Below are 24,410 nucleotides of genomic sequence, written 5' to 3'. Positions count from 1 at the left end.
TTCCTCTGTGGCACATGATGCTGTTTGATAACATTTTACTCACAGTAGAACTTCTTTCAAATTTGGGGTCGATGGCTCAGTCAGTTGAGCATCTGACTTCAGCTCAGGTCCTGATCTCGCGGTTTGGGAGTTTGAGCCCCGCGCTGGGCTCTGTGCTGACAGCTCAGAGCCTGGAGCCTGCTTCAGATTCTGTGTCTCCCTCTCTCTGCAACTCCACAGCTCACGTGCACTCTCTCTCTCTCAAAAATAAGTAAGCATTAAAAAAAATTTTTTTTTAATTGGGGTCGATCTTCTGATCCCCTGCCACTGCTTTATCAACCAAGTTTATGTCCTATTCTAAATCCTTTGTTGTTTCAACAGTCTTCTTGGAATCTTTACAGGGGTAGATCCCATCTCAAGAAACCACTTTCTCTGCTTATCCATAAGAAGCAACTCCTCATCCATTAAAGCGTTATATGAGATGGCAGCAATTCAGTCCCATCTTCAGGCTCCACTTGTGATTCTAGTTCTCTTGCTGTTTCTATGCCATCTGCAGTTACTTCCTCCACTCAAGTCTTGAACCCCACAAAGTCACCCAAGAGGGTTGGAATCAGCTTCTACCAAACTCCTACAAATGCTGATATTTTGATCTCTTCCCGTGAATCACAAATGTTCTTAATGACCTCTAGAATAGTGACTCCTTTTCAGAAGGTTAATTTACTTTGCCCAGATCCATCAGAGGAATCACTATCTATGGCAGGTACAGCCCTAAGAAATGTTTATTTTTTGTTTTTTATTTTAGAGAGAGAAAGTGGAAGGGGCAGGGGGAGAGGGAGAATCTTAAGAAGGTTTCACACTCAGCACAGAGCCCAATGCAGGGCTTGATCCCACAACCCTAGGATCATGACCTGAGCCGAAATCAAGAGTTGGATCCTCAACCCGACTGAGCCACCCAGGCGCCCCTAAGAAATGTATTTCTTAGGTAATAAGACGTGAAAGTCAAAATTACTCCTTGATCTATGGGCTGCAGAATGGATGTTGTGTTAAGAGGTATGAAAACATTAGTCTCACTGTCCGTCTCCTTCAGAGCTCTTGGGCGACCAAGTGCATTGTCAGCAGTCATATTTTGCCAGGAATCTTTTTTTCTGAGCAATAGATCTCAACAGTGAGTTTAAAATATTCAGTAAACCATGCTGTTAACAGATGTGCTGCCGTCCAGGCTTCGTTGTCCCATTTACAGAGCACAGGCAGAGTGGATTTAGCAGAATTCTTACAGGCCCTAGGGTTCTTGGAATGGTCAGTGAGCACTGGCTTCAACTTCAAGTCGCCACTTGCCTTATCTCCTAACGAGAGAGTCAGCCTGTCCTTTGAAGCTCTGAAGCCAGGCACTGACTTCCTCTAAGAAAATCCTGGACGGTGTCTTCTTCCAAAATGAGACTGTTTTATCTACGTTGAAAATCTGTTGTTTAGCATGGCTACCACCTTCATGACTGATCTGAGTTAGACCTTCCAGATAACCCCCTGCAGCTTCTACATCAGCACCTGCTGCTTCACTGCACACTTTTATGTCATGGAGAGGATTTTCCCCTTAAACCTCAGGAACCACCTTCTGCTAGCTTCCAACTTTTCTTCTGCAGCTTCCTCATCCTTGCCAGCCTAACTAGAATTGAGTTAGGGCCTTACTGTGGCTTAAGCTTTGGCTGAAGAGAATGTCATGGTTGGTGTGATCTTCTATCCAGACTAGTCAGACTTTCTCCGTATCAGCAATAAGGCTGTTTTGGTTTCCTAGTATTCCCGTGTTCACTGGAAAAGCATCTTAATTTCAAGAACTTTTCCTTTGCATTCACAACTTGGCTATTTGGCAAAAGGCGCCTAGCTTTTGGCTTCTTTTGGCTTTAGACATGTCTTCCTCACTAAGCTTAATCATTTCTAGCTTCTGATTTGCAGTGAGAGGCATGCGACTCTTCCTTTCACTTGAACACATGGAGGCCAGTTATTAACTGACCTCATTTCAATATTGTTGTGTCTCATGGAATAGGGAGGCCTGAGGTGAAGGAGAGGGATGGGGAAACGGCTAGTCGAGCAGTCAGAACACGCACGTTTATCACTTAAGTGTGACGCCTTGTCTGTGCATGGGTTGTGGTGCCCCAGTTACAATGTTAGTATCAAAGGTCACTGATCCCAGATCACCATAACAAATACTGTGATAATGAAAATGCCTGAAATATTGTGAGAATTACCAACATGCACCATAGAAACACGAAGTATAAGTAAATGCTATTGGAAAAGCAGAGCCGACTGACTTGGCTCAGTGCAGGGTTGCTGCCATAAACCTTCAGTTTATAAAAAATGCAGTATCTGTGAAATGCAATAAAATGAAGTATGCCCATACGTCTAAGTGCCTGGGACTCAGTCTGTGACTGTGGTACTGCACTTGCGTTTCCAGCATCTTTGCCTTGAGGTGTTTGGCTGCTGGAGCCCTCGGTCCACTGGTTCTGTCTTGAGCACAAGGTGCAGGCTGTGACCACATCACCCGGGAATGTCTCATGGCCTGCATTTTCAGAGGCCACTGGGTGCTCCACTCAAATGTCACCTCAGAGAGGGTTTCCCTGACCCCTGGATGAAAAATAAAAACCCATCAGTCACTCCATCCTGTTTCACTGCTTAATTTTCTTCATAGCACTTCTCACTGTCTGAATTCCGATTCTGATCTCCGTATTTCTTATATAACATTTTATTCAAAGAATTATTCTTCTACTGATGGAAAGTAAACTTTTCCCTTGGTGTTTTACCTTTTTTTACTTTTTATTTTTAAAGGAGGATTCTCTGGATCACATTTCAGACGTGGAAGAAGTTTGCAAACTCTATGAAAGAGGAAAGAATAAAAGAAGAAAGGCGAAAGCAACTCCGCAGGAAGGTAGCTGAAATTCTCCCGGACTTCCAGATGCCCGCACCACCGTGACTCCCGTGGCAGCAGCAGACGCAGGCCCTCGTGTCCCAGGAGTCCTTGGGGGACGGTGTGCACGTGCAGTGCGGCATGTGGATGGCCATCCGCACATACGTGCATATGCCTGCTTTGTGTTCTGTCAAATACTTCTTGGACTGGAGGAATTATCTGGGGAATTTTCACTTCCTTCTTTGACTCTTCTTGGATTGCTAATTCATTAAAGCATTTATCACAGCAGGAGCATTCAGAAGAACAGTCTAAAGCTCAACTGTTCAAATGTATCCTATATATTTTTAGCATCATAAACTTTAAAAGGGGACAAGTGTTTGCTTGCCTGAGTCTTTGAAGGAAAACGTGTCCTTATGGTTTAACATTGGTCGTTGACAAATGTACCTTCGATAGAATTGAAAGGTAGCGAGTATTTGGAAAAGGAGTCACAGGTGCTCAGTTATCTAGAAGGTCAGCATCAGCAACAGACATGCTGCAAGGCCCCATCCTTCTGCCCACCCCTGATGGAAGAGCACGTATCAGATGGACTTCCATGCAGCTGTGGCAAAGGGCCAGCAGCGGACCCTCATTTCAGAGAAACTGCGGCATCGGAGATCCCTCCTTTTGGAGCATCCTGACCAGCGTGAAGGGGATTCCAAAAGCCAACAGCTCCATCAGAAGCAGTCTGGAAGTTCGTTAACGTGTGTGTTCATGCTCACAGCTGCAGCTTCTAGGTAATACACCCGGTCTGTCTTCTAGTCTTCAGCTCAGTTTGATCCATGTACGGAGATACTTCTCTCTGATTCAAAGAAGGATTTACCTTTAAGGTGCAGAAGACTATAAACACTGAAAAATGCTCTCCTGTGGACTGTCTGAATTACGTGCTAGAAAAAAACACTTCCTCACAAACAACAGGTTTACTGTAACAAATCTAAGTATAATAGAGAAGGGCACCCAGTAAAACCAGAAGGCCCCTTGCAGCTCCGAGGTCACTACTGTTGTTTGGTAACTGGAAATTTTAAGCTGGTAAAATAAAACCGCGTTTGCTGTTCAAGAAACCGCTGTTGTCTCTCGCTCCCTAGAAGGGACGTGCTGTTGTGCCACCAGCACAGCCACCCCCATCCTTTGTCTCCGGAACACATGTGAGGATTTACTCAGAACTGACAAAACGCCCTCGACCGAACTTTATTTCTTCTACAGAGTCCCTGTCCCCATGCATCCTTTCCTTTCATGTGAGTATCCAGGTGTCAGCTAAAAACTCTTTTTAAGACCAATAGGCACCAAAGAAAGTGGGACTGAAACGAACTCGTGCTTAATCTCTTTCCAACCAAATCACCCTCCACCACCCTTGCGTGTGGTGCAGCACAGAACCCTGGCGACCATTAGCACCCAGATGCCAAATATCAACTTTAGGGCAGTGCCAGGCCTGCAGATAAGGAAGGATGAGCCCCTTAAGTCAACATGCCAAGGGCCCAAGTAAATCTCATAAAGCTTAGGTTTTCTCTCTTAAGCGTTCCTTTATTTCTCCTTCACCTCAAGCATCAAATTAGACAGTGAGTCTTTAGCAACCCATATTGTGACTGGGCCAGTGAGGACTTTTTACCTATTTCGGGAACCTTCTAAAGACACACGGGAAAATCACTTTGTCAGTGACCTCTGCTTCTTGCTGGACTATCCTAAGACATTAGAAATATTACTGCTGACAGAATGTCCAAATAAGCAGGATGCCTGGCCTATAAAACTAGAAAATGTAACCGGCAGGAAAAGGACAGTCCAGGGCTAGGGGTAACTTAGGTCACAGGACAGGGACCCCTCAGTGGCCAAAGCAGCCGCCCAGCTCTGACACAGGCTTCCCTTACAGCAAAACAGTTCAGGAGACACACTAAGAAACACCATTTCCCTTAAAGAAAGCACTTTATTTTCTATTTAAGCAACTCGGTCACAGTACATTATTTTACATAAATGGCAGTAATTTTTTAAATCTCCACTTAAAAGGCCTTGTGTCTGAGTCTGAGGTGATAAGAGGATATGAACACAAGTATAAAAACAGTGCAAAACATTTAGCCCGTAGCCTCCAGAGTTGGCGTCGGGAATCCCCTTGCACGTTGCTGGGCCAGTTACATTAAACATTGAATAGTAAACATTCCTGGGTGTCCTTTAGTCTAACATCAGACCCAGAAATGTAATCAAGTGAAATGGCTCCACCGCCCCCAACAACTCAAACCATCCAACCCCCCAGACCATAGGCCCGCAGCAGGTTGAGCTCCCAAGTTCTGTGACGTGACGTCTTGGCAGTGGTGCCGTGGGAAGAAATACAGGATGTCTGTCGCACTGGGAACCAGAACAGACTAGCTCTGCTTTTAAAGCTTTGCCTTTAAAGTATGAATTCTCTAGGAGTAAAGGTGCCACCAGGAAGGCTGGAGTAGCAGGAAGTCAAAAGCCCAACTCAGAAATGTAGCCAGAAATGGCCACAACCTCTAAGAAAATTGTCTCCATTAACCACTGGGTCTTTGCTGCTAAAACTACAGTGAAGCACTTGGTGCCGACTGAAGTGAGGTTAACAGCCCATGAGCAACAAGATTACATTTAGCTGATTTTGCAAGAAGTGTCTATTCACCACAGCAAACGCCGGGGAGAACATAGGGGATTTTATTCAGCACGAAGCACAGCTCTCATTCTCCCCCTGCATCACCTTGGCAGTGTTTGATATAACGTGGCAGAAAACCAGATTCCACACAGGTGCCTCAAGCAAAAGTCTCTACCATCCCATGCTTGAGGAAATTCTCTTTTTTTCAAATTCAGGGTACCAAAATATGGCTCAAATGAAGTCCTATAAAACCACTTACCTCATCTAAAGAGACCCTTAAAGCTCACAAAACATTGTTAAACATCCTGGTTAAGACTGTGCTTCTAGATGTCGTATTTTTGCTTATATTAGTTTTGTAATAAAAAGCTAATTTCCTACCCAAAGGAAATTAGTCTATTAAGCAGATGGTCAGTATTCCAGTGAACCTTACTGGCATTGTTTTCTGGCAGTGGAAGATTCTAGTATAGAAAATTTTCTCTTACTAAAAATATTAGAAGTACCAAGGACTATTGCATAAGAGAAAGTTTGTAGCAGCCTTTCTGCTAGGCAGGTGGCACAGTGGAAGATAACAATTACTTCATTCACCAAAGGACAACACTACTTGAATGGCAAAGATTTCCAGCATCATAAGCAGACACAGAGGTGGCTGAGGTGAGGTGAGCAGCAGTGTCCCTAAAACTCACTTAAGGCTTATTAAAGGTCAGTTCATTTCAGGGGGCTCTGCCGTAACCACAAAGTACTCTCTGGGTATCATAAAAAACATTTTAAATACTGAAGGACTTTCTCCTTTCATGCAATCCCGATCCTTAACTACTTTTTCCCTTAAATCCTCCAAATGGACTCATTTCTCTTCCCTAGGAATGATACACAATGGCATGACCACGATTATAGAAGCTCATTTATAAAGCTCCATATCCAATATGTTCATTAACAGGCTGAGGATGGGAAGGGGGGCCTTGCCTCTATGGCCAACAAACTGCTGGTTTATAGGTTTGCAGACCAATTCCCCCACGGCCACTATCACCAAATGTTTCTCTGGAACCATTTGTTCACAGAGGCCTTGTCGTTTAAAAGGGAAAAAAAAAAAAATCCCTCAAATAGTTCCAGGTCATAACAAGATGTAAGAATCTAGGAGTGTAGACTAAAGGTGTACGAGGGCCTGCAGAAACCCTGCTCACAAAGAGCCCCTTGTTTGCTGCTCCTTTTGGTGCAAATATTTCAGTAGGCTTTTACCCCCACTAAACCACTGAAGTTTTCAAAAGTTTGAGCTTTCTTCTGAAAAACACCAATCATGAAGATCTCGAGGAACTTAAAACAAGCCTCTTAGTTCCCACCAGCCAGAATAATATATAAGGAGCCCTGCAGGTGAGGGAGCCTGAGAGGCCCCATGCGGATAAACTCGAAGGCTGCGTGGTTATGAAGATGGCAGTCGCTCTCAATCCTCCCACATGACCCTGGTCTTTTGGGGACTACTCCTCTTTGTGTCTGGTTTTGATGGTTGTTAAAGATTTAGCAAGAGGCTCATATTACCGACTATGCTAACATTTCTATGAATTCTATCATCAACTGTTTAGACAATCAGTTGCCTACACATCTGGTGTTTAAGAGATGACAAATAGAGGTTTCTGGCCACATGTGCTGTCCCTGACATCATTACTCTCTCGAACTCACACAGAAAAGAATCAGTCCTATCAGATCCAACGTTAACTCCAAACGAATGCTTGACTCTGGGCCAGGGCAAGGGCATCACTGTAGAAACCACAGACTGCTAACATCCCCAGACTTGCTCTTTGGCTCGTCCCAGGGGAATACGGAGCCTCTCATTGGTTAAACAATCCATCTCTGGGGAGAGCAGCGACCAGCCTGATATAAAAATGTGGTGAGTGTCTTAAGGACAACTTCGTTTCATGGCAGAACTAGGGACGGTGCCAGCTCCAGAGGGAAAGTTGCAGGAAGGAGCAGTATTTCCTCTCGACATTTATAAACCTCTTACTACGGCAGCATGCACAGAAAGATGGGAAAAGCTGGCAATATTTCCCCTATATGAAGCTATAAGCCAAAGCAAATTTAAGGATTCATGAATTTTCTTTGGGATTGCAAAATAAGTACACGTATAAAGCCAAATAATTCAAGATGGTATTTTCCCCATCCAAAATTGCCTTATCCTAATTCCATGGCAGAATAGACCCATTCTCTATAAGTACTTAATCTTCTGTACATTTTCAGTTTAAAGATACAATTAAAGAGACAACTTATTATTTTAGGAAGAGCTAGGGAGGAATCGTAGTCCATTAATTAATGGAAACCACATATACCCTGTTTCTTCTCTCCAAGTGAGATACTTTTGTCTAGGGAACGGTGAATGAGAAGTAATGTGCAAGTAGGAAGATGTCAGTCAATTCCTCAGAGAGGTCATGCCAGAAGAATTGTGAATGCCAGAAGACTGGTTTTTGCAACTGAGTGCTGTAACGACAGTGTCTGAATTACTTACATGAGAAAAAAAAAAAATCAAGCCCTTGATAGTAACCAGCCACTCTACCCAGGAAAGAGGGTAAAATGCTCCCCACGGGGTGTCTGTTCTCCTCTTCCAGCCTCATCCTAAGTGCTCTAGCACCTTCCCAGGTGAAGCATGGAAAGAGGGGAAAAAACAGTAATGGCTATTGGAGTTTGGAGTTATGTAGAGTAAATCCAAAGAGAATAAATGTATAAGAAATAAGATGAAAAACAAGGACTCATCACCTGAATTCAAGACCAGCGTATACTACACGACCAGTAATCGTAACTGTTATCAAGTGTCCCTTCAAGATCAGAAGATCGTGTAAATCCATCTGGTCATCCTCTACCCCGTTTGAGTAGTTAATGTCTAATACTTCAAAGAGAGAAGTTGCCATAACTGTACAATATGGTATTTCAGGATCTTTCTTCCATTCTGAAAAGCTGAAAGTGGATTACTCTGATACTTTTGGCTTCAGTATTCTGATCTATAAACAGTTTTCTCAGTCTTAGAACCTTCCTAATAATACTTCATACCTGTTGAGTGCTTTAGTCATTTTCCAGTGCTTTCCACATACCCCATCCCTCGCACGACCCTCACGACTGTGAGGTAAGCCAGGGCAGGTGCTATTAGTACCCCCACTTTACAGATGAACCTGAGACTCGGGGAGGTGACTCAACTAAGGGTCACATGGCTATCAGGAATTGAAAGAGGGACTGGAAACTACCCTAATCCAAACTCTTTCTCCCCTAGTAATGGATGGGAACTGCTTCTATCAATCTGTGCGTTAGCAATCCACATCCTTTTCCACATGGTGACTGAGTTAGTTAACAAGGTGACTGGAAAAGAATGGCTCTACTTTTACTGCTTCGATAAAAAAATCTCTTAGGTTGAAGTCAGGAAACTTCATTTCTTCCCAGTCCAATGTCTAAACCTGAGCATGGCCCTATACAGCCTTTAGGAAACTGGGGATAAAAACGAACATCCTGCGTGGACACTGAAGTGTACAATGGGAGGGAGCAGAGGGAGGGGCCGCCCCTCGCAGAGCCACACAGAAGGCACTTCAGACAATGTCTTCGGCAGGGTGGTGGAAGGGGTGGGCACCCAGGGTGGAGAACTGGTACCAGTTCCGCAGGAAGCCCCGGTTGTACTGGCCTGTGTCCACGATGAGCCCACAGAGGAGCCGGCGCCCCGTCTTCTGTCGAAGGGCCTGCTGGACTTCTCTCTCGGTGACGTTGTAACTGATGTTTATCAGCTGGATGAGGAAGATGTAGGCCATGCCCGCCGTGATGATCACAGAGTACCACACGCAGGTGAAGGACAACGCTGAGCTGGGAGGAGAAAGGGCGGGTCAGGACTACCAATCTCTTCGGTGGGTAAGTGGCACCATTCTAACATTTGACACGCGCAGTACTCGTTACGAAGGACTCTGGTGCCTTCCCCAGTTATCCTGATTGGAAGATACTTTTCCACCCTCAGGACACCAGAACGCTTAACACAGAACTATTCCCATGTCCTATTTTATGCTATAATTATCGGTGCCTCTTTTTCTAGAATGTTGTATTACAGTAGCAAGGACGTTTTTGTATTTGGTGTCCCCCATGCGACCAACACAGTGCCTCACAGAACAGCATCCCGAATCTATCGAATGAATGAACAATTCCAAAATCGTTCTTAACTGAGCAGATACTGCTACAAACATCCTCCAGGAAGCTGTGGGTGGGAACGCAGGAACAGTGCTAAGGCCCTGCATCCCCATTTTGTCAGTACGATCAGTACAACATTGATGGACACAAACCGCTACAGGTCCTGATGTCTATAAATCCAGCCTCCTCAAGCCAACAGAATCACACCGGACAAGAAAGCTCCTTTCAGCTCATCAGTCAGACTGCGAGGAGAGGCTACTGATTAATGTCTGCCAGTTGACTCTTTTCAAATATTTGCAAATGAAGGGTCAGCTGGAAATGAACCCATCCCAAGGAATTTTCATTTGTTAAGCTGAAAGTGACTCAGAGATGATTAACTCACCAGAGATGAGGAAAACCAGGCTCAATGGGGTGACGTGAAGCACCTGTATGGAGGGTGAGTACCAACGGCGGACCATGTTCCTCATTCCATGTCAGTGGCCCCCAGAAAGCTCACAAAACTCATGCTTAGCAACACAAAGACGTGCCCTGCTTTGGGACTTTATCACCCACATTTCACAACCTACTAACACTCTCAGTACAGAAAGAAAAGGAATTGGCCCTGAGGAGGAGGACCAATCTATTCTACTAATGCTCACAAACCTCTAGATGGAGAATAGCAACAGGAGATCTGGCCACAAACTAATGTAAACAAATACCTCCACAGAGGCACTATGTAGGGAAAGCGGGGATTGTTCTGAAAACAAAGAGTAAGAAGAAAGAAAAGGAGGGTGCCTGGGTGGCTCAGTCTGTTAAGCGTCCAACTTTGGCTCAGGTCATGATCTCACAGTTCGTGGGTTTGAGCCCCGTGTCAGGCTCTCTGCTGACAGCTCAGAGCCTGGAGCCTGCTTCGGATTCTGTGTCTCCCTCTCTCTCTGCCCCTTACCTGCACACACTCTGTCTCTCGAAAATGAAGAAAGAAAGAAAAGAAAAAAGAGAGAAAGAAAGACAGACACAGACAGACAGACAAGGACCATGGGGCAGAGCTGTCCTAGCTCAGACTGGGGACCACAGACCCCACACAGCATCCTCCTCAGAGGAAAAGGTGGAAGAGAGGACGCAAAGAACACAGGCAGGGGGCCCACAGCGCTCTGGGGAGGGGCTGGCTACGGCCAAAGCTGCAAAACCCCGGCTTCCCACAAAGCATGGAGATCTCCACAATATATAAATGTGCCCCAACCTAACAAAGGAAATTGTGACCTAGATACCACAGTAATCATGAGTGGTGATATTTTAAAAAGTAGAACAGGAAAAACCAATGGAGGTTACAAAGTAAAGAAATGTTACAGAAATTGTGAGCACACCACAAAAGGATCAGAAGCAATAAATCCAGATAGGGCTAAAGAGCATGAGAAAGCCACAACAAAGGGAGGCAAGATTGTCTTGCCTTGACAATCTATGACAAAATAGACCACACACATACCCTGGGACCGCTCCTTTATGGCTTTAGTTTCACTACTGCTACCTTGGCCATGCACGTGGTCATCTATCTGACTCCGGACTTCCCTGCCTGAGCCCTGCCCTCCCTGCAGTGTACTAGTTCCTCAGTCTGTAAGGGTCAACGGTCAGCACCCTAGAGAAACACACCTGTCCACTGCACAATTCGGTTGGCAATTTCAAGGATACCCAGCATCCGATAACCTGTCCCATGTTTTGGTTAAAAACTGACGTGGCAGCAAATCACAGCCCCTTACATTAACGGCAACATCTGTTCCCTCTTCTACGGGCCTTTGTGCTACGGCAGCCACATCTCACCTGTAATCTGCGTAAACTCCAGGACAATAGAAGAGAGCTGTGAAGACACTTCTATCTCTACAAATGGTGTCCAAGGTCAGTGTTATCCCATACACCGAAGTTAGCAAGAAGATCGAAAGGGCAAGTATAAATGCTTGATGATTTGATTCTCCAACACAGCTATTTATCCTCAAAACAGCATAAGGGAAAGAAAAAGCAAACATTTTAAAAAGTTCTCGATACAGATGGTAGCTAGATTCATCATGGTGATCATTTCATAATGGACATAAATGCTGAATCACTACGCTGTGCACCTGAAAGTAATATAACGTTGTAGATCAAGTACAGTTCAATGAAAAAGAAGGGGGGCCTTGCCTCTATGGCCAACAAACTGCTGGTTTATAGGTTTGCAGACCAATTCCCCCACAGCCACTATCACCAAATGTTTCTCTGGAACCATTCGTTCACAGAGGCCTTGTTGTTTAAAAGGGAAAAAAAAAATCCCTCAAATAGTTCCAGGTCATAACAAGATGTAAGAATCTAAGAGTGTAGACTAAAGGTGTACAAGGGCCTGCAGAAACCCTGCTCACAAAGAGCCCCTTGTTTGCTGCTCCTTTTGGTGCAAATATTTCAGACTTGAGGTCCATTCCCAGCCCTCCTGGCCTTGCTGCACCCTCCTCCTCCCCTACGTCCCCTTCTATGGGCGAGGGGGCAGGCTACATGACCAGAATCCTCAGCATCCTAGCCATAAAAAGCATAATTCCCTGACCACAAGTGCCTCGAGAGCTACAGAGCAGCAAACGCACTACTTACAGCATTCAGAATCAACTACACCATTTTAGATTCGCTCAGTGAAACAGCAACACTGTCTTCAAAAGTTGCACTTCATATAGTATGGGTGTCCTAGTTTGGCACTGGCCAGCTGGAAGGTACCAAAAAAGCCCAACTTTCACGGCACCTAGGTGGCTCAGTCACTTGGGTGTCCGACTCCCGATCTCATGGTTTGTGGGATCAAGCCCCACGTCAGGCTCTGTGCTGATGGCACTGAGTCTGCTTGGATTCTCTCTCTCCCTGTCTCTCTGCCCTCTCCCTGCTCTTTGTCTCAAAATAAATAAATAAATAAAACTTAAAAAAAAAAAAAGCGCCCACCACTCTACAAATAACAAAACAGGAAGGTACCTGGTACCTGGTAGGGACTTCCCTCAACAATGCAGACCAGGAGTCATCAGAATGGTAAAGGATGGATGGTGAGGGGACAGGGTCACCTACAAATATGGGAACACTTTCTTGAGCTCTGTGTTCAAAAGGCACAGCACAGGGAAACGTGCCTATACGGATTCTGATCCCTTCTTTTTTTAAAAAACACCATTCGACTGCAGATACTTCTCTTGCAGGAAGGAGAAGGTAACAGAGGGACAGCTAGGAAGGGAAAAGCAAAGTAGCAACAACACCACCACCACCCTTCAGGAAATGACTGAGGGGACTACATCTGTGAGACTGGGAAGCTGGTGACTCAGTGGGAATATCATGCCAGCACACAAATATCTGCAAGGTGTAAAGCTGGGAACGAGTGAGATTTTAGGGTGGCGCAAAGGAGGAGCAAACACAGCTAGAGTCTCACGTGAATTTACACTCTGCAAGCCACCAGATTTTCCCAACATACCAGACACAGTGATGATCCATTCTCCTCACACAGATGCCACAGATCCGGCAATGCCACGCCCGCGCTGGTCGCACCAGCTGGCACTTGGCACACCAGTCCTCCTTGACCTTGGTAGGGCTTCCAACCAACACCCTGGAAGAGCCCTTAGGCTCATCCTTCAGCGTGCGGTTGTTGAGACTACCCGATGATTCTGTGCCCGGGAACCCTTTGGTCTTCTCCTGCCCTTTTCTGGTCAGGCATTCAGTCTGGCCGCTGCTTAGAGGTCTGTCATTGCTTGCTGGATTTCTGAGGTAGCCTGGATTCTTCTTGGCTCTGTACAAGGCTAAGAGTATCAGAAATAACCCGCAGGTAAGAAGAGCCAGCTGAGTGGGTCCCACACGCCCTTTGGGGACCACTTCCTGCAGGAACACATAGTACATGTAGCCCAGAGAGAACAGTCCGAGGCTCAGGAAAAACAGAGTCTGTTCTTTCCTTCTGTGAGTGAGGTAGTAGTACCACAGAGCCAGCACAGGAAGGGAGGTCAAAACCACCCCCCCCAGGAGGAAATGCCAGGAAGCCACACGGAGGAAGACGGGCAGTAGGACGAGCGGGGGAATGATGCTAATGTTAACTTTTTTGGCTCCCCTAAGCCAAGGAATTCGGAGGCGATCAGAAATAGTATCCATGATTCTTTCACAAGTCTCCGGCTGCACAGATTTACATGTAATCCATCTATTCAGAAGAGCACAAAAAGAAGGCACTTCACATGGGGTTTGCTAAACAAAAAAACACTCAACACCACAGGCCAAACAGCAGGATAAATGATAAAAGAGGCCAAAGGCCAAGTATTCTACTTCTATACTACTAAACATGAGCTTTTCGGATCACATATCATTTTTTAATACGAAAGAGACTAGCTACCGTTTAGAAATGTAACAGTTAAGGGGCGCCTGGGTGGCGCAGTCGGTTAAGCGTCCGACTTCAGCCAGGTCACGATCTCGCGGTCTGTGAGTTCGAGCCCCGCGTCAGGCTCTGGGCTGATGGCTCGGAGCCTGGAGCCTGTTTCCGATTCTGTGTCTCCCTCTCTCTCTGCCCCTCCCCCGTTCATGCTCTGTCTCTCTCTGTCCCAAAAATAAATAAAAAAAAAAAAAAAAAAAATGTTGAAGAAAAAAAAAAAGAAATGTAACAGTTAAAAACCACTTCTCCAGGAAGCAAATATGTAGGAATACACACATATTCTGTACAAGTACTGTTTACGTTTGGGGGCGTATAGAGACTTAAGATCCTCAAAACAATTCACAATCTAGTTGCAAAGACAACATGGGAATTCAGGAAATCTCAGGACAAAGCAGCAAAATCGCCTAATGAACTCTTGTGGGCAAACACTGAGGAGTGCTCAGAGGAAACACTTCCGGGTGGAGTCTCTAGATGGGTCTCTGTGAACAAACGTGGGCTTGGCGCCTGATCTCCATGGCTGGCTGGCACTGGTGTGGGGAGCTGGGGGGGGACAGGAGGCAGGGAGGCCGCCCAATGCAGAGGCACATGTACAGCACAAACCTGTCCTGTGCCAAGGAGTAAACCTGTCCAGCAAGGCCAGGGGGCTGCCTAAGAGTGGAGATCAAACCGGTAAGAGAAAAACGACTAAGCCTCGTGGACACGCAGTATTTGTACATATTTTTTGCACACTTGGGCTCCTAAGACAACGATCAGCTCAAGGAATAACTCTGACCGTAGACAGACAATTTGGAAACGTAAGGCAACACCTTGAACGTTGAGGGGAGATAACTACATGGGAGTGGTACTGAGCAGCAGGACAGTGGAAAGACCGGGAGCCTATCTCCAGAGACAGGTAAGGAGAGAACGCAGCAACAGCCCAGGTCTCAAGGGCTAGGAGAGAGGAAGAGCTGGAAGGTTAATGGAAGAGCTGTGGTCTCGACTGATGGAAGTTGTGGAAACAGCATCATTTTTCCATTCATTAAAGCAGAGTGCTCCGTTTTCTCAGTATGGACTTTAGACTGAGTCCATTTAAAAACACCTGTAAAAAAGACTACAGACACTATCAAGGAAAAATTACAAAAGGACTATGGGGTCTTCAGGGCTCTAAACTACAATGTCCCAAGAACACTTTTCATGTCAAGATGGATGCACCAAGCTCTAAGTCAACAATGTGCCTCTGTGGTGACTTTTTTAACCAGATATAATTATTAAAGGGAAAAGCAACTTCCCAAACGTCCTTATTCTTTTCCCACATTATGCTTTCCATATGGCAACAGTTTTTAGATACATAATTATTTAGAAAATGGATAAAACCTGTTATTACTGTTGGGCACAAAATTTTTCTCACTGATGTTAAAAATCATTTTTTGGATAGTAATTTCCAACACTGGGCATTAATGGTGAAAACAAAATCCAAATACAATAATATCGGTCAAGACTGTGTTGCTGCCCATGCTGAAAACAGCCAGTTGGGGGAGGGAGGGCCTTCTGGCAAGACCAGTTCCAACAGCAGGAAAGTGATCCTTTGCCCTCAAGACCCTTTGTGGCCAGGTGCAGTCCATCCTCGAGTAGTTGGTCGCTAGATGCTGAGACCACTGAGAATGTAAGCACTTTCTGGTACTAATGTGTTCGTTTTAAATGTACGGATTCTGCGGGTCTGTACTTTATTTTTTTATACATTTAACTTGCCACTATCACTTTATTTGCCTGTTCTCTCCATCATCTTCTCCCTTTAAAAATGAAAAAAATAATTATGTGCTACTAAACTGAGCCGAATAGACAGTTGTGCAGTTGTGCACTACCCAATAATTCATCTTTACAAAACCCTCACACTTGACATAAAAGACGACTATTTCAGACCCTTGGAAACAGCATCGGTAGCAAATTCTAGTGTTGTGGATGGCTAAGCTTAAAGTATGCATGGTAGTTCTCAAATCGGCCAGGGGGTCAGCATCAAGAAACACTCCGCCCTTACCTATCGCACCCTTCATCGAGATCTTGGCAATCGCACAAACAGGCAGCCACGTGGTTCTTTTCCCCATTTCGATCTATGTACTCGCAGCAGCACAGGGGCTCCAATTCAGGTTCTTCCGCTTTGTTTGTCTTCACTGGCTTCATACTGCCCATCTGTGTCACGATTTCCACCTGTCACCATGAGTGGTAAGAAGCCCTCAGAAGGTAAAGGTGGAAAGAACACAACTCATCTTGTAAACACATCCACGCCTCTCTCTGATTATCCGCCAACGCCTGAGAAATCAAAAATGAGAAGAAAGAGGGGGAGGGGGTGTCTCGTTCTCATCATGCTTTTCTCTCTCGGCTTGGCCAGTGAGCTCTAAGGGCTCCCAACCGCGTTCACCGTCCCTTCCCACCAGGGCTGGAGCCGTCTGGGCACCAGCCGTTCCCATGGTGACAGCCGACCACACAGCCCAGGACAGCCAGGGCGCGGGCGGCTGCGCTCACCTGCCGGTGCAGGCTGGGGAGGGCCGAGCGGTCCCCGCCCAAAGACTGGGCGCAGGTGGAAACTCACCCTCGGGGCTGCGGCCGGCGTCTGCAGCCGGCTCCGGGGAGGCCACCAGGCGCCCGCGCAGCGCTCAGAGTCGCCGTCCAGCCCCACCGCTCCGGCTCCGCACAGGGCGCCCCTCTCCCGCCTCCGCCGACCGTGAGGACGTGGGCGGGCCGCGAGCGCCGCCCCGCCCGAAGAATGACCTTGGAAAGGAAGTTACCTGCGCTCCAGGGCCGAGGTGCGGCTGCAGCCAAAGAGGCCGAGGTGGCGGGGAGAACGGCCGGTTCCTCCCGAGGCGCGGACGCGTCTTCCCAGCTCGGAGCCGCTGGGCTCTCGGTGTGACTGCTGGAGTCTCGAGGACCCCGGCTCCGCTCCGCCGCGCCTTCGCCGCCGCCGCCCACCTGTGAGCACAGCCGGCCGCGGCCCGGGCAGTGCGCCCGCCTCCCCGCCGCCCCCCTGCCCGCCGGGCTCGGTGTGGCAAGTCCGCGCGCGCTTCCGGGTGCCCCGCCTCCGGCGCCGGGGATCCCCGCCCGTCCGCACGTGCGCCGCCCGCCGCCCCGCGGGGCCCGCCGGTGAGGCCCCTCCCCCGGCCCGAGGCCCTGGCGCCCGGAGGACGCGGGGATCCGAGGACCCGAGGACGTGCTCCTGGGCGCGGGCGCCAGCGGCGAGGCGCAGGGCTGGCCCGGCACCTCCGCCCCTCCCGGCCACCGTGCGGCCCCGCCAGTGCCCGCGGGCGGGCGGTACGTGGGCGGGGCAAGCCCAAACCCACGGCCGGGGGAAGTGCCGACGGAAAGACGGGAACCCCGGGAACCCGGAGGGTTCCCAAAGTACTGGGGACTCGTGGGTGGGCCACCCTTCATTCAGACGCTGGCAACAGGCTTAGGGGGAGATCTCCACCGCGAACTGTTCCCGAGGTACCGCCCCCAAATTCTCCAGCCTTCCCTTAAAGGCCCATCGCCGTCCCTGAGCTGTTAATTTATAAAGCTTGTTCATTTTCATGATTTCTGGCAAGCAGATTCTACATTAGACCAGCAGGCCTACTAGTACTTTTGTTCCAACAGTCTGCATATTTGAAATGAAATTGCCCGAAGATGACCGTAGAGTCCTCTTTGGGTTTTATTTTTGCACAAAATTTTAAGAGTGTAGGCCCATATACACTTTTTCACTGTAGCAGCGTTTCTAGTTATTTTTGTTTGGGTTTTTTTTTTTTTTTTTAACAGAAAAAGAAAAACTACAACTCAGACATTTTGGGTTTTATTGGTATCAAGCAATTAATTGAATTCTGCATGCATACATGTTCAGTCAATCTATAAAGCAACTTTGTTAATTTCCTTTGAGGTATGTTTATGAAGTACAAGTTTTAAGTAACATCACAAGAACATTCAGCTTGCCACTGATCATTTTTGTGAATTTAACAGAGAACAAGTCTTCAAGTTTAATATCCAGTGACTCTTGCTCACAGCCAGACACTTCATAAATCCTTTTTTCAAAAACCCCAGGTAAGTACACTGGTACCCCAATGTAGGTTTGTTGGGAACCACCCAGAGAAATCCATTTTCCCTGTAATGAAGTTAATACTTTCATTCTCTACAGGCATCTCAAAAATGACTTTAGCTATCTCATGTGGCTTTGGTGACTCTGGGGGAAAAAAGAAACATATAACTAAAGGGAAGTAATTGTCCAAACAGTAAGAATAGATACAAATTACTCGGCACTATCTTTCTCTTGTTCCAAAGACATCATATTGAGACATACGCGCCTAAAAAATTGTTATGAAAGAGCCAAGCTTCTGTCTGGCCTAGAAGTTCAGTCAGTGCACTAGTACAGGGATACAGTGCCCCCAAAAGTTTTTATTGAAGAGCTCAAGTTTGTGTCTGGTTATAACTTCCCAACTGAAACAAGCTACACACGTGAATGAGTAAGTGAAGACATATATGACTCCTGAAAAGTAATCCACAGATTATTTTCAACCAGGTGGTTCGCTTCCACCATGAAAGAGTGCTAAGCTAAAGCCACACTTAGTTCAAGCATTCCTTTGATCGGCCACTAAGTGCCCAGATTTTAACATAATCCTCTCGTTTTTAAAATCAGCACGTGGTTCTTCATTTTGAGTGTTGGTACCCTACATGTCTCCTTTTCCAGAATTTACTCTTCCACCATTTGATACATGAAGAGGCAAGATAATCTCACCTCTCATAGCTCCTGAAACATCTATCTTCAAAAAGATACAACGGCTGAAGAACCTTTCAGGTAATAATTACCAAGTTGCAGATTCAGAACCTGACTACTGAATTCCCATGCTAAAGAAAAAATGAAGACACTGTAATATTTACAGTACACAAACTTAGAAATGTTATAATACATGCCTGAAACCTGGTCCTTCACAATTCATAATGATACAGAGGTTTATTCTTAAATTTTCTTTAGCATCTTCAGTGTATCTCAACTGGGAAAGCAGCCTGTCGAACACGTACTGATTCTGTACTAACAGATAAAGCATCAAACTTCAAATCTCACTGTAAAAACAAGGCCATACTACTCAGTTCGGAGTGTCTCATTTTCTTTTTGTATTGTAGAAATTCAAGTCCACAACGTATTTCACCTGAAATATCCACTGGAGAATACTTCCACTGGAGAAATCCACTGCTTAGAATTACGTATAAGAAGTGAAAGAATGGATCATTAAGGCCATCAGAGACTAGTCATCACATTAATGTTATTAAAAAGATTGTTCATATTAAAAGTACCAATAATGAGAAAATATGGAAATGTTCCTGTGACAATTAAAATCCTTCATCCTCTGGTTTTCTTTAAGACGTTTTCTTTTAGTTCCAAGTATCTCTACAGTTTCAGGCCTTGAGATCACTAGCTTTTGACAGTCATGCCAGTCTTGTTTTTATTTAGTAGATCAAAAGTTCTCTGAAGCATAACAAGTGAGCTCTTTAACTGCAAACAAAATTAATTTTCAAAATAAGATTAAGTTTCACCTGCTTATTTTTATGCCAAAAGTTTACATTTATATATTTGATATAGTTTTGTTTCTACTGATGCCCAGATAAAAGACTGAATTTATACAACAGCCAGCTGCTTCGGGTGTGTGTCAGTACGCCTGCTCAGGAGCTCTTCCTGTCCACTGTACCCCGCTCTTCTCCCCGCACTGTCCTGTTGCACATTCTGCCTCCCAGTAGGTTGTTTCCTTAAATGGTTTCTCAAGTGGCAGTGGTCTTGCCACCGTCCCCTGAACGACTCAAGTGCCACCTCCAGGCCTTTGCTTGCTGTTTCCTTCACGCTTGTATTCACCCATCTAAAACTTACCCATCACCACCGTCTCCGTGTCACCTTCCCTAGTCATCCTGCCTTTAAACTCCCAAAGCATTACTATGTACTTAACACTTAACTGTGTACTTTTTTTTTTTAATTTTGAGAGACCGCACTGAGGGAGAGAGGGTGGAGGGAGAATCTCAAGCAGGCTCTGCTCCGATGGGGGGGGGGGGGGGGGGGGAAGTGCGATTCCATGACCCTGCAATCACAACTTGAGCCGAAACCAAGAGTCGATTGCTTAACTGACTGAGCCACCCAGGCGCCCCAACTTTGTATTTTTTTATAGTCTTTAACAATATATCTGATTTTTCTAATAAAATTATAGGCAACTTGAGAGCAAGAATTATTCTTCTTTGTATTCATTCCTTTGTTCATTCAGTAAATGTTAATTGCTTACCTCTCACATGCTGGGTTTGTACTAAGCACTGCATATACAATGGTGAACCAAATAGGCACCATCCCTGCTGTCCTAGAGCTGACAGACTAGTGAGGGATACAGGACTAAAACGTACCATCACATCTATACATATATGCTCACACAATGCACTAAATTTCTGACTGGAGGATCATAGTGTCATTTTCTGAAATTACGTCAACTAGAGGAGAATCAGGCCTACTTAGCTCAGGATGAAAACTGAAGTCTGCTTTGGTCATGATCAATTTGTGGTGGCCTGTCAGTACCCAGGAGAAGATGCCAAGTCAGCAAGTGACCGCATGAGTCTGGAGCTCAGGGAAGAGGTTACGGTAAGGGAAGTGGATCTGGGAGTCAATGGCACACATGGCACAACCTAGGGGAGTGGATGAGGCCACTTGAAGGGAAGGAGAGGAGAAGGGAAGAGAATCTAACGCAGAAAGTCTGGAGCATTGGACCAGGAAGAGGTCAAGTCGAGGAGATAGTTTTAACCAGCAAAAAGTCATTTTACTTTATGCTAAGTAAAAAAAGCCAGTCACAAAAGACCATATAGTATATGATTCCATTTATATGAAACGTCCAGCGTGGGCAAACCTATAGAAATAAAAAGCAGATTAGTGACTAGAAGCTGAGAGAATGAAGCATGGTGAAAGGCTGCTAATGGATATAGGGTTTCTTTTGAGGGTGATAAAAATGCTCTGGAATTAGTGGTGATGGTTGTATAACTTTGTGAATATATTAAGAATTCTTTAAAAGGCGAATTTTATAGTATGTCAATTATATCACAATAAAGCTGGATTTTTTTTTATAGTTTTAAAGAAGGCCAGATTAGATACATTTCATGAAAAGAGTGGTCAGCTCTGTCAAATGCTTACACTGTAAGGTGAAAACTAAAAACAGCTATATTAATTTTAACAGCCAGAGCTCACTGGGGACTTTAGCCGGAGCAATATCAGTGGAAGATATGGGGAAGAAAATAAGGCAGGAGTGACCTGAAGAGCAAATACTGGCTTAAACACAGGCATCCAATTTTACTCCCTCCTGAAACCCACTAAAAGCACAATAAAGGGACTCTTTAAAGGCATACATCCACAAGGACAGGGAGAACAGAAAAGGCAAAACTTTGGAAACAAGAAAGCAGATGGATGACTTAGGAGACCAGAAAAAGTGAACTCCTAAGCGAACTGCAGAGAAAGCTGAGAACCAACCAAATCTACCCTGAAGGATCCTCAAAAGCCTCAGGAATTGACAAGAATCTCTGAAAGTGGGAATATAGAGGAAGGGACTAAGGTAATGACTGAATGGCATTTGTGCTCTTCTACTACCTGGTAGAGGTCTACAATTTTATCATCTGGAGAGGATCTCTGGTTGACCCAGGGACAATAAGACACCATTTAGGACAGTGGTACAATCCCCAAAATGGGGATTGTATAAAAGAGTGGTGAGACCATCTTCCTCTGCCCTGCCCTCCTCCATCCCTCTACTTTGGCTCTCCTCCTAAAATGCCAGCAGCCAGCCCTTAATCCTTTGGGTGGAGACTGGAAGACACTTCTTTGTAGAAACTGACCAATCTAAGAGGAAAGACCCAAAGACAGTGATATCAGGGTTTCTCAACCAACAGCCCAGCCAGATCTACAGAGAAGTTCAGGAGACACCAGCCCAACCTACATTACGAGCTTAACAACTTCTGATCCACACAAGCAGACAACCAAGGACTACAGACATGTAACGAAATCTCCTAACTTTAAGGACAGAAATCAAAACAGGAAAGGATCTTGATGGAAAATAAGTATGCAAGAAGAAGGGAAAAAGTTTTTAGCCATCAGTAATATGATCAGAGAGATGAAGATACTATAGTCATTTAAAAAGATCATAATGCCATAAAAAAAAATTCAGAGAAGTCTTTGGAATCAAAAACTTGTTAGCAAAAATTGAAAAAGGGACAATTTAGTGAAGATTAAGTTGAGGAACTCTGAGGAAGCAGAACAAAAAGGCAAAGATGGAAGCTGAAAAGAAAAAGTAAGATTAGACAGTCTGTCCAAAAGAAGGTAGACATCTCAATTACAGGAGCCGCAGAAAGTCAGAAAAGAGAGTGGAGGAGAGGAGATCATCAACTGTATAATTCAGTATTTCCTAGAACTAAAGGGCATGAGTTTCCAGATTAAAGGATGAGGAATGGTAATAGCTTCAGAATTTTCAATAGCAACACTAGAAGCAGAGAAACAATGGGGCAATGTCTTAAAAACTCTGAAGAAACATTGTTTCCAAGCTAGAGTTCTCTTCCCAGCCAAACTATTAATCAAGGGAAAGGATGGAGTAAAAAACTTGCACACAGATTAAGTCTTCAAATATTTACCTCCATGCTCTCTTTCTCAGGATGCTACTAGACAATATTCTCCATTAAAAGGAGGGAGTAAACCAGGAAAGCAGAAAACATTCTGGATATGGGAAACAGAGGAGGTGTTCAACAGGAAGCCCCAGGATGGTGGCTGTGTCCCTGCAGAGAGGGCCCCTGGGCCTGACTGGAGCCAGCCAGGAGGCTCCACCCACAGAATACCCAAGGGGAATGAAGGTTATGACAGGAGACTTACAAACAAACAGAGCTTTAGGAGATGACATACTTATAAATAATGGTTAATTAACCAACAGTAGTAAGACAATTTCAGGAATAAGAAAAAGCACAGAAAAGAAAAAGTAGTCCTGGTTTATTCCATCGCTCAGCTCAGAATAGCAAACTTTGTCAAAATAAACACTGGATGCTGATCATACCAAGATTATAACTTCTTTGGGAGCATGGGGGATCAGAAATGGAGGCAGGAAGAGGTGAAAGAAAACAAAACAAAATGTTTGTCTTCCATAATGGGTCAAATGATCATGTCTAAAACTGAAAAACCAAGAAGTATCAGTACATGCTTGTTGTTTATAAATATGGAGGTACACACCAAAAGAAACTAAAAGAGTTAAAGATTGTTGTATTTGGGAAAGTATATAGTGGGACTGCTTTTTTTCTGAGCGAGCCTGGTAGAACAAGTTAACCATGTGAAGGAGTGACTTTGGTGACAATAAAACCTTAAAAAAGTGAACAGGTTATGAAGGATAAAGTAGTGGCAGCCACCACAGGCAACTGGGAAAGAGCCCGACTGTGAAAGGGAGCAGAGAGAGAAGGATGTGGATGGCGTGGGTGCTTTGACGTAGAAGAGACTAGAGCAGGGGCCATGTGCAGATGGGAAAGATCCAGTTGAATGAGGGAGACTGAAATGGGAAGCCTGAGGGTGATGGACGAACAGGGTCTCCCACTAGCACATGCTGGGACTCTCCTCACAGGCAGAGCGATGCTCTGACAGCTGTGGACAAGAGGACAGAGTGCAGCAATTGGAGGGTCTGTAGGTCTGGTTACGGAAGGAGAGGAAAACTCTCTTTTCTCTTTGAGGCACAGTCATCAGTTGAGAGTCGGGGAAACAGGAGGCTGAGGAGGAAAGTGCAAATATGACCTATTCCCACTGAGAGTGGGAGGGGAACGGCACCAAGAACTGTAGATACCGCGCATGTGACAAATGCCTAGTTGAAGCACCTTTAAGTTGGGGCAACTTAAATGCCCCACATGGCATCCTGAGAAAAAAATGAATCTTCTAAAAACCAATGCCCAGAAAAAAGGGATAGAAGGAAACAAAATATTAATAGTGACTATGTCTGAATGCTAGAACTATAAGTTTTCTACTCTTCTATCATTCTCTTTTTTAAGCTTGAAAAGTACGCATGTACTATATTATGACGGAAACAGTAATCTTATTTTTCAAAGGGAATCCTAAGTTTTGACTCATGGAACTGAGTATCACATATTGATGATACTGTCTTCAAGAAATAAATCTTCAGGAGCACCTGGGTGGCTCAGTTGGTTAAGCGTCCAACTTCGGTTCAGGTCATGATCTCACAGCCCGTGAATTTGAGCCCCGCGTCGGGCTCTGTGCTGACAGCTCAGAGCCTGGGGCCTGCTTCAGATTCTCTCTCTCTCTCTCTCTCTCTCTCTCTCTCTCTCTCTCTCTGTCTCTCTCTCTCTCTCTCTCTCACTCTGCCCCTCCCCTGCTCATTCTCTGTCTCTCTGTCTCTGTCTCTCAAAAATAA

At 45.4% G+C, this 24,410-nt stretch overlaps 4 protein-coding genes across 10 annotated transcripts in view; 2 read left to right on the top strand and 2 right to left on the bottom strand.

The window, feature by feature from the left end:
• Window positions 1-4,260, top strand: part of CCDC191 (coiled-coil domain containing 191) — an 89,951-nt gene extending 85,691 nt beyond the window's left edge. For all 3 annotated transcript variants that reach the window (XM_042903716.1, XM_042903715.1, XM_042903717.1), the window contains one exon: window positions 2,797-4,260. In XM_042903716.1, the coding sequence (XP_042759650.1) occupies window positions 2,797-2,941 (145 nt within the window). In that variant the 3' untranslated portion in view covers window positions 2,942-4,260. The remainder of the gene's footprint in view (window positions 1-2,796) is intronic.
• A 700-nt stretch (window positions 4,261-4,960) lies between these two features.
• On the bottom strand, window positions 4,961-16,969 carry ZDHHC23 (zinc finger DHHC-type palmitoyltransferase 23). Of its 2 annotated transcripts, XM_042903721.1 has the most exons (5): window positions 16,776-16,969; window positions 16,028-16,299; window positions 13,078-13,788; window positions 11,436-11,603; window positions 4,961-9,326 (listed from the first exon to the last, which is right to left on the bottom strand). In XM_042903721.1, exons 2-5 carry the CDS (start codon window positions 16,177-16,179, stop codon window positions 9,059-9,061), a joined length of 1,299 nt encoding a protein of 432 aa, XP_042759655.1. In that variant the 5' UTR covers window positions 16,180-16,299; window positions 16,776-16,969; the 3' UTR covers window positions 4,961-9,058. The 2 variants fall into 2 exon arrangements, with proteins under 2 accessions (XP_042759655.1, XP_042759656.1); XM_042903722.1 differs by lacking the exon at window positions 11,436-11,603.
• On the top strand, window positions 16,308-19,221 carry LOC122198866 (translation initiation factor IF-2-like). 3 transcript variants are annotated; one of them, XR_006193193.1, is made up of 4 exons: window positions 17,194-17,469; window positions 17,974-18,054; window positions 18,698-18,805; window positions 19,132-19,221. XR_006193193.1 is itself a non-coding variant. In XM_042903726.1 (3 exons), the coding sequence occupies exons 1-2, from the start codon at window positions 16,456-16,458 to the stop codon at window positions 18,002-18,004; spliced, it is 369 nt and encodes a 122-aa protein (XP_042759660.1). In that variant the 5' UTR covers window positions 16,308-16,455; the 3' UTR covers window positions 18,005-18,054; window positions 18,698-18,782. The 3 variants fall into 3 exon arrangements, 2 of the variants coding, with proteins under 2 accessions (XP_042759660.1, XP_042759662.1); XM_042903726.1 differs by lacking the exons at window positions 17,194-17,469; window positions 19,132-19,221 and adding an exon at window positions 16,308-16,793 and having other exon boundaries at window positions 18,698-18,782; XM_042903728.1 differs by lacking the exons at window positions 17,194-17,469; window positions 17,974-18,054; window positions 19,132-19,221 and adding an exon at window positions 16,308-16,793 and having other exon boundaries at window positions 18,698-18,782.
• The window catches only part of GRAMD1C (GRAM domain containing 1C), a 103,911-nt gene continuing 97,297 nt past the window's right edge, over window positions 17,797-24,410 (bottom strand). For both annotated transcript variants that reach the window (XM_042903719.1, XM_042903720.1), the window contains one exon: window positions 17,797-19,501. In XM_042903719.1, coding sequence (XP_042759653.1) covers window positions 19,421-19,501 — 81 coding nt within the window. In that variant the 3' untranslated portion in view covers window positions 17,797-19,420. The remainder of the gene's footprint in view (window positions 19,502-24,410) is intronic.

This window comes from Panthera leo, chromosome C2 (assembly GCF_018350215.1).
Source record: "Panthera leo isolate Ple1 chromosome C2, P.leo_Ple1_pat1.1, whole genome shotgun sequence".
Lineage (NCBI taxonomy): Eukaryota > Metazoa > Chordata > Mammalia > Carnivora > Felidae > Panthera > Panthera leo.
Note: the sequence above shows the minus strand (reverse complement) of the source record. Positions and strands in the feature narration are given on the sequence as shown.

Excerpts from the sequence above, each read along its gene's own strand:
- ZDHHC23 (XM_042903721.1), bottom strand. The coding sequence starts at position 16,179 with ATGGGCAGTATGAAGCCAGTGAAGACAAACAAAGCGGAAGAACCTGAA. Across the intron at positions 13,789-16,027 it reads CTCGATGAAGGGTGCGATAG|ATGGATTACATGTAAATCTG; the intron begins GTAAGGGCGGAG and ends TCTTCTGAATAG. Across the intron at positions 11,604-13,077 it reads ATGGATCATCACTGTGTCTG|GATAAATAGCTGTGTTGGAG; the intron begins GTATGTTGGGAA and ends TGCTGTTTTGAG.
- LOC122198866 (XM_042903726.1), top strand. The coding sequence starts at position 16,456 with ATGGTGACAGCCGACCACACAGCCCAGGACAGCCAGGGCGCGGGCGGC. Across the intron at positions 16,794-17,973 it reads ACCTGCGCTCCAGGGCCGAG|AGAACAAGTCTTCAAGTTTA; the intron begins GTGCGGCTGCAG and ends TGAATTTAACAG.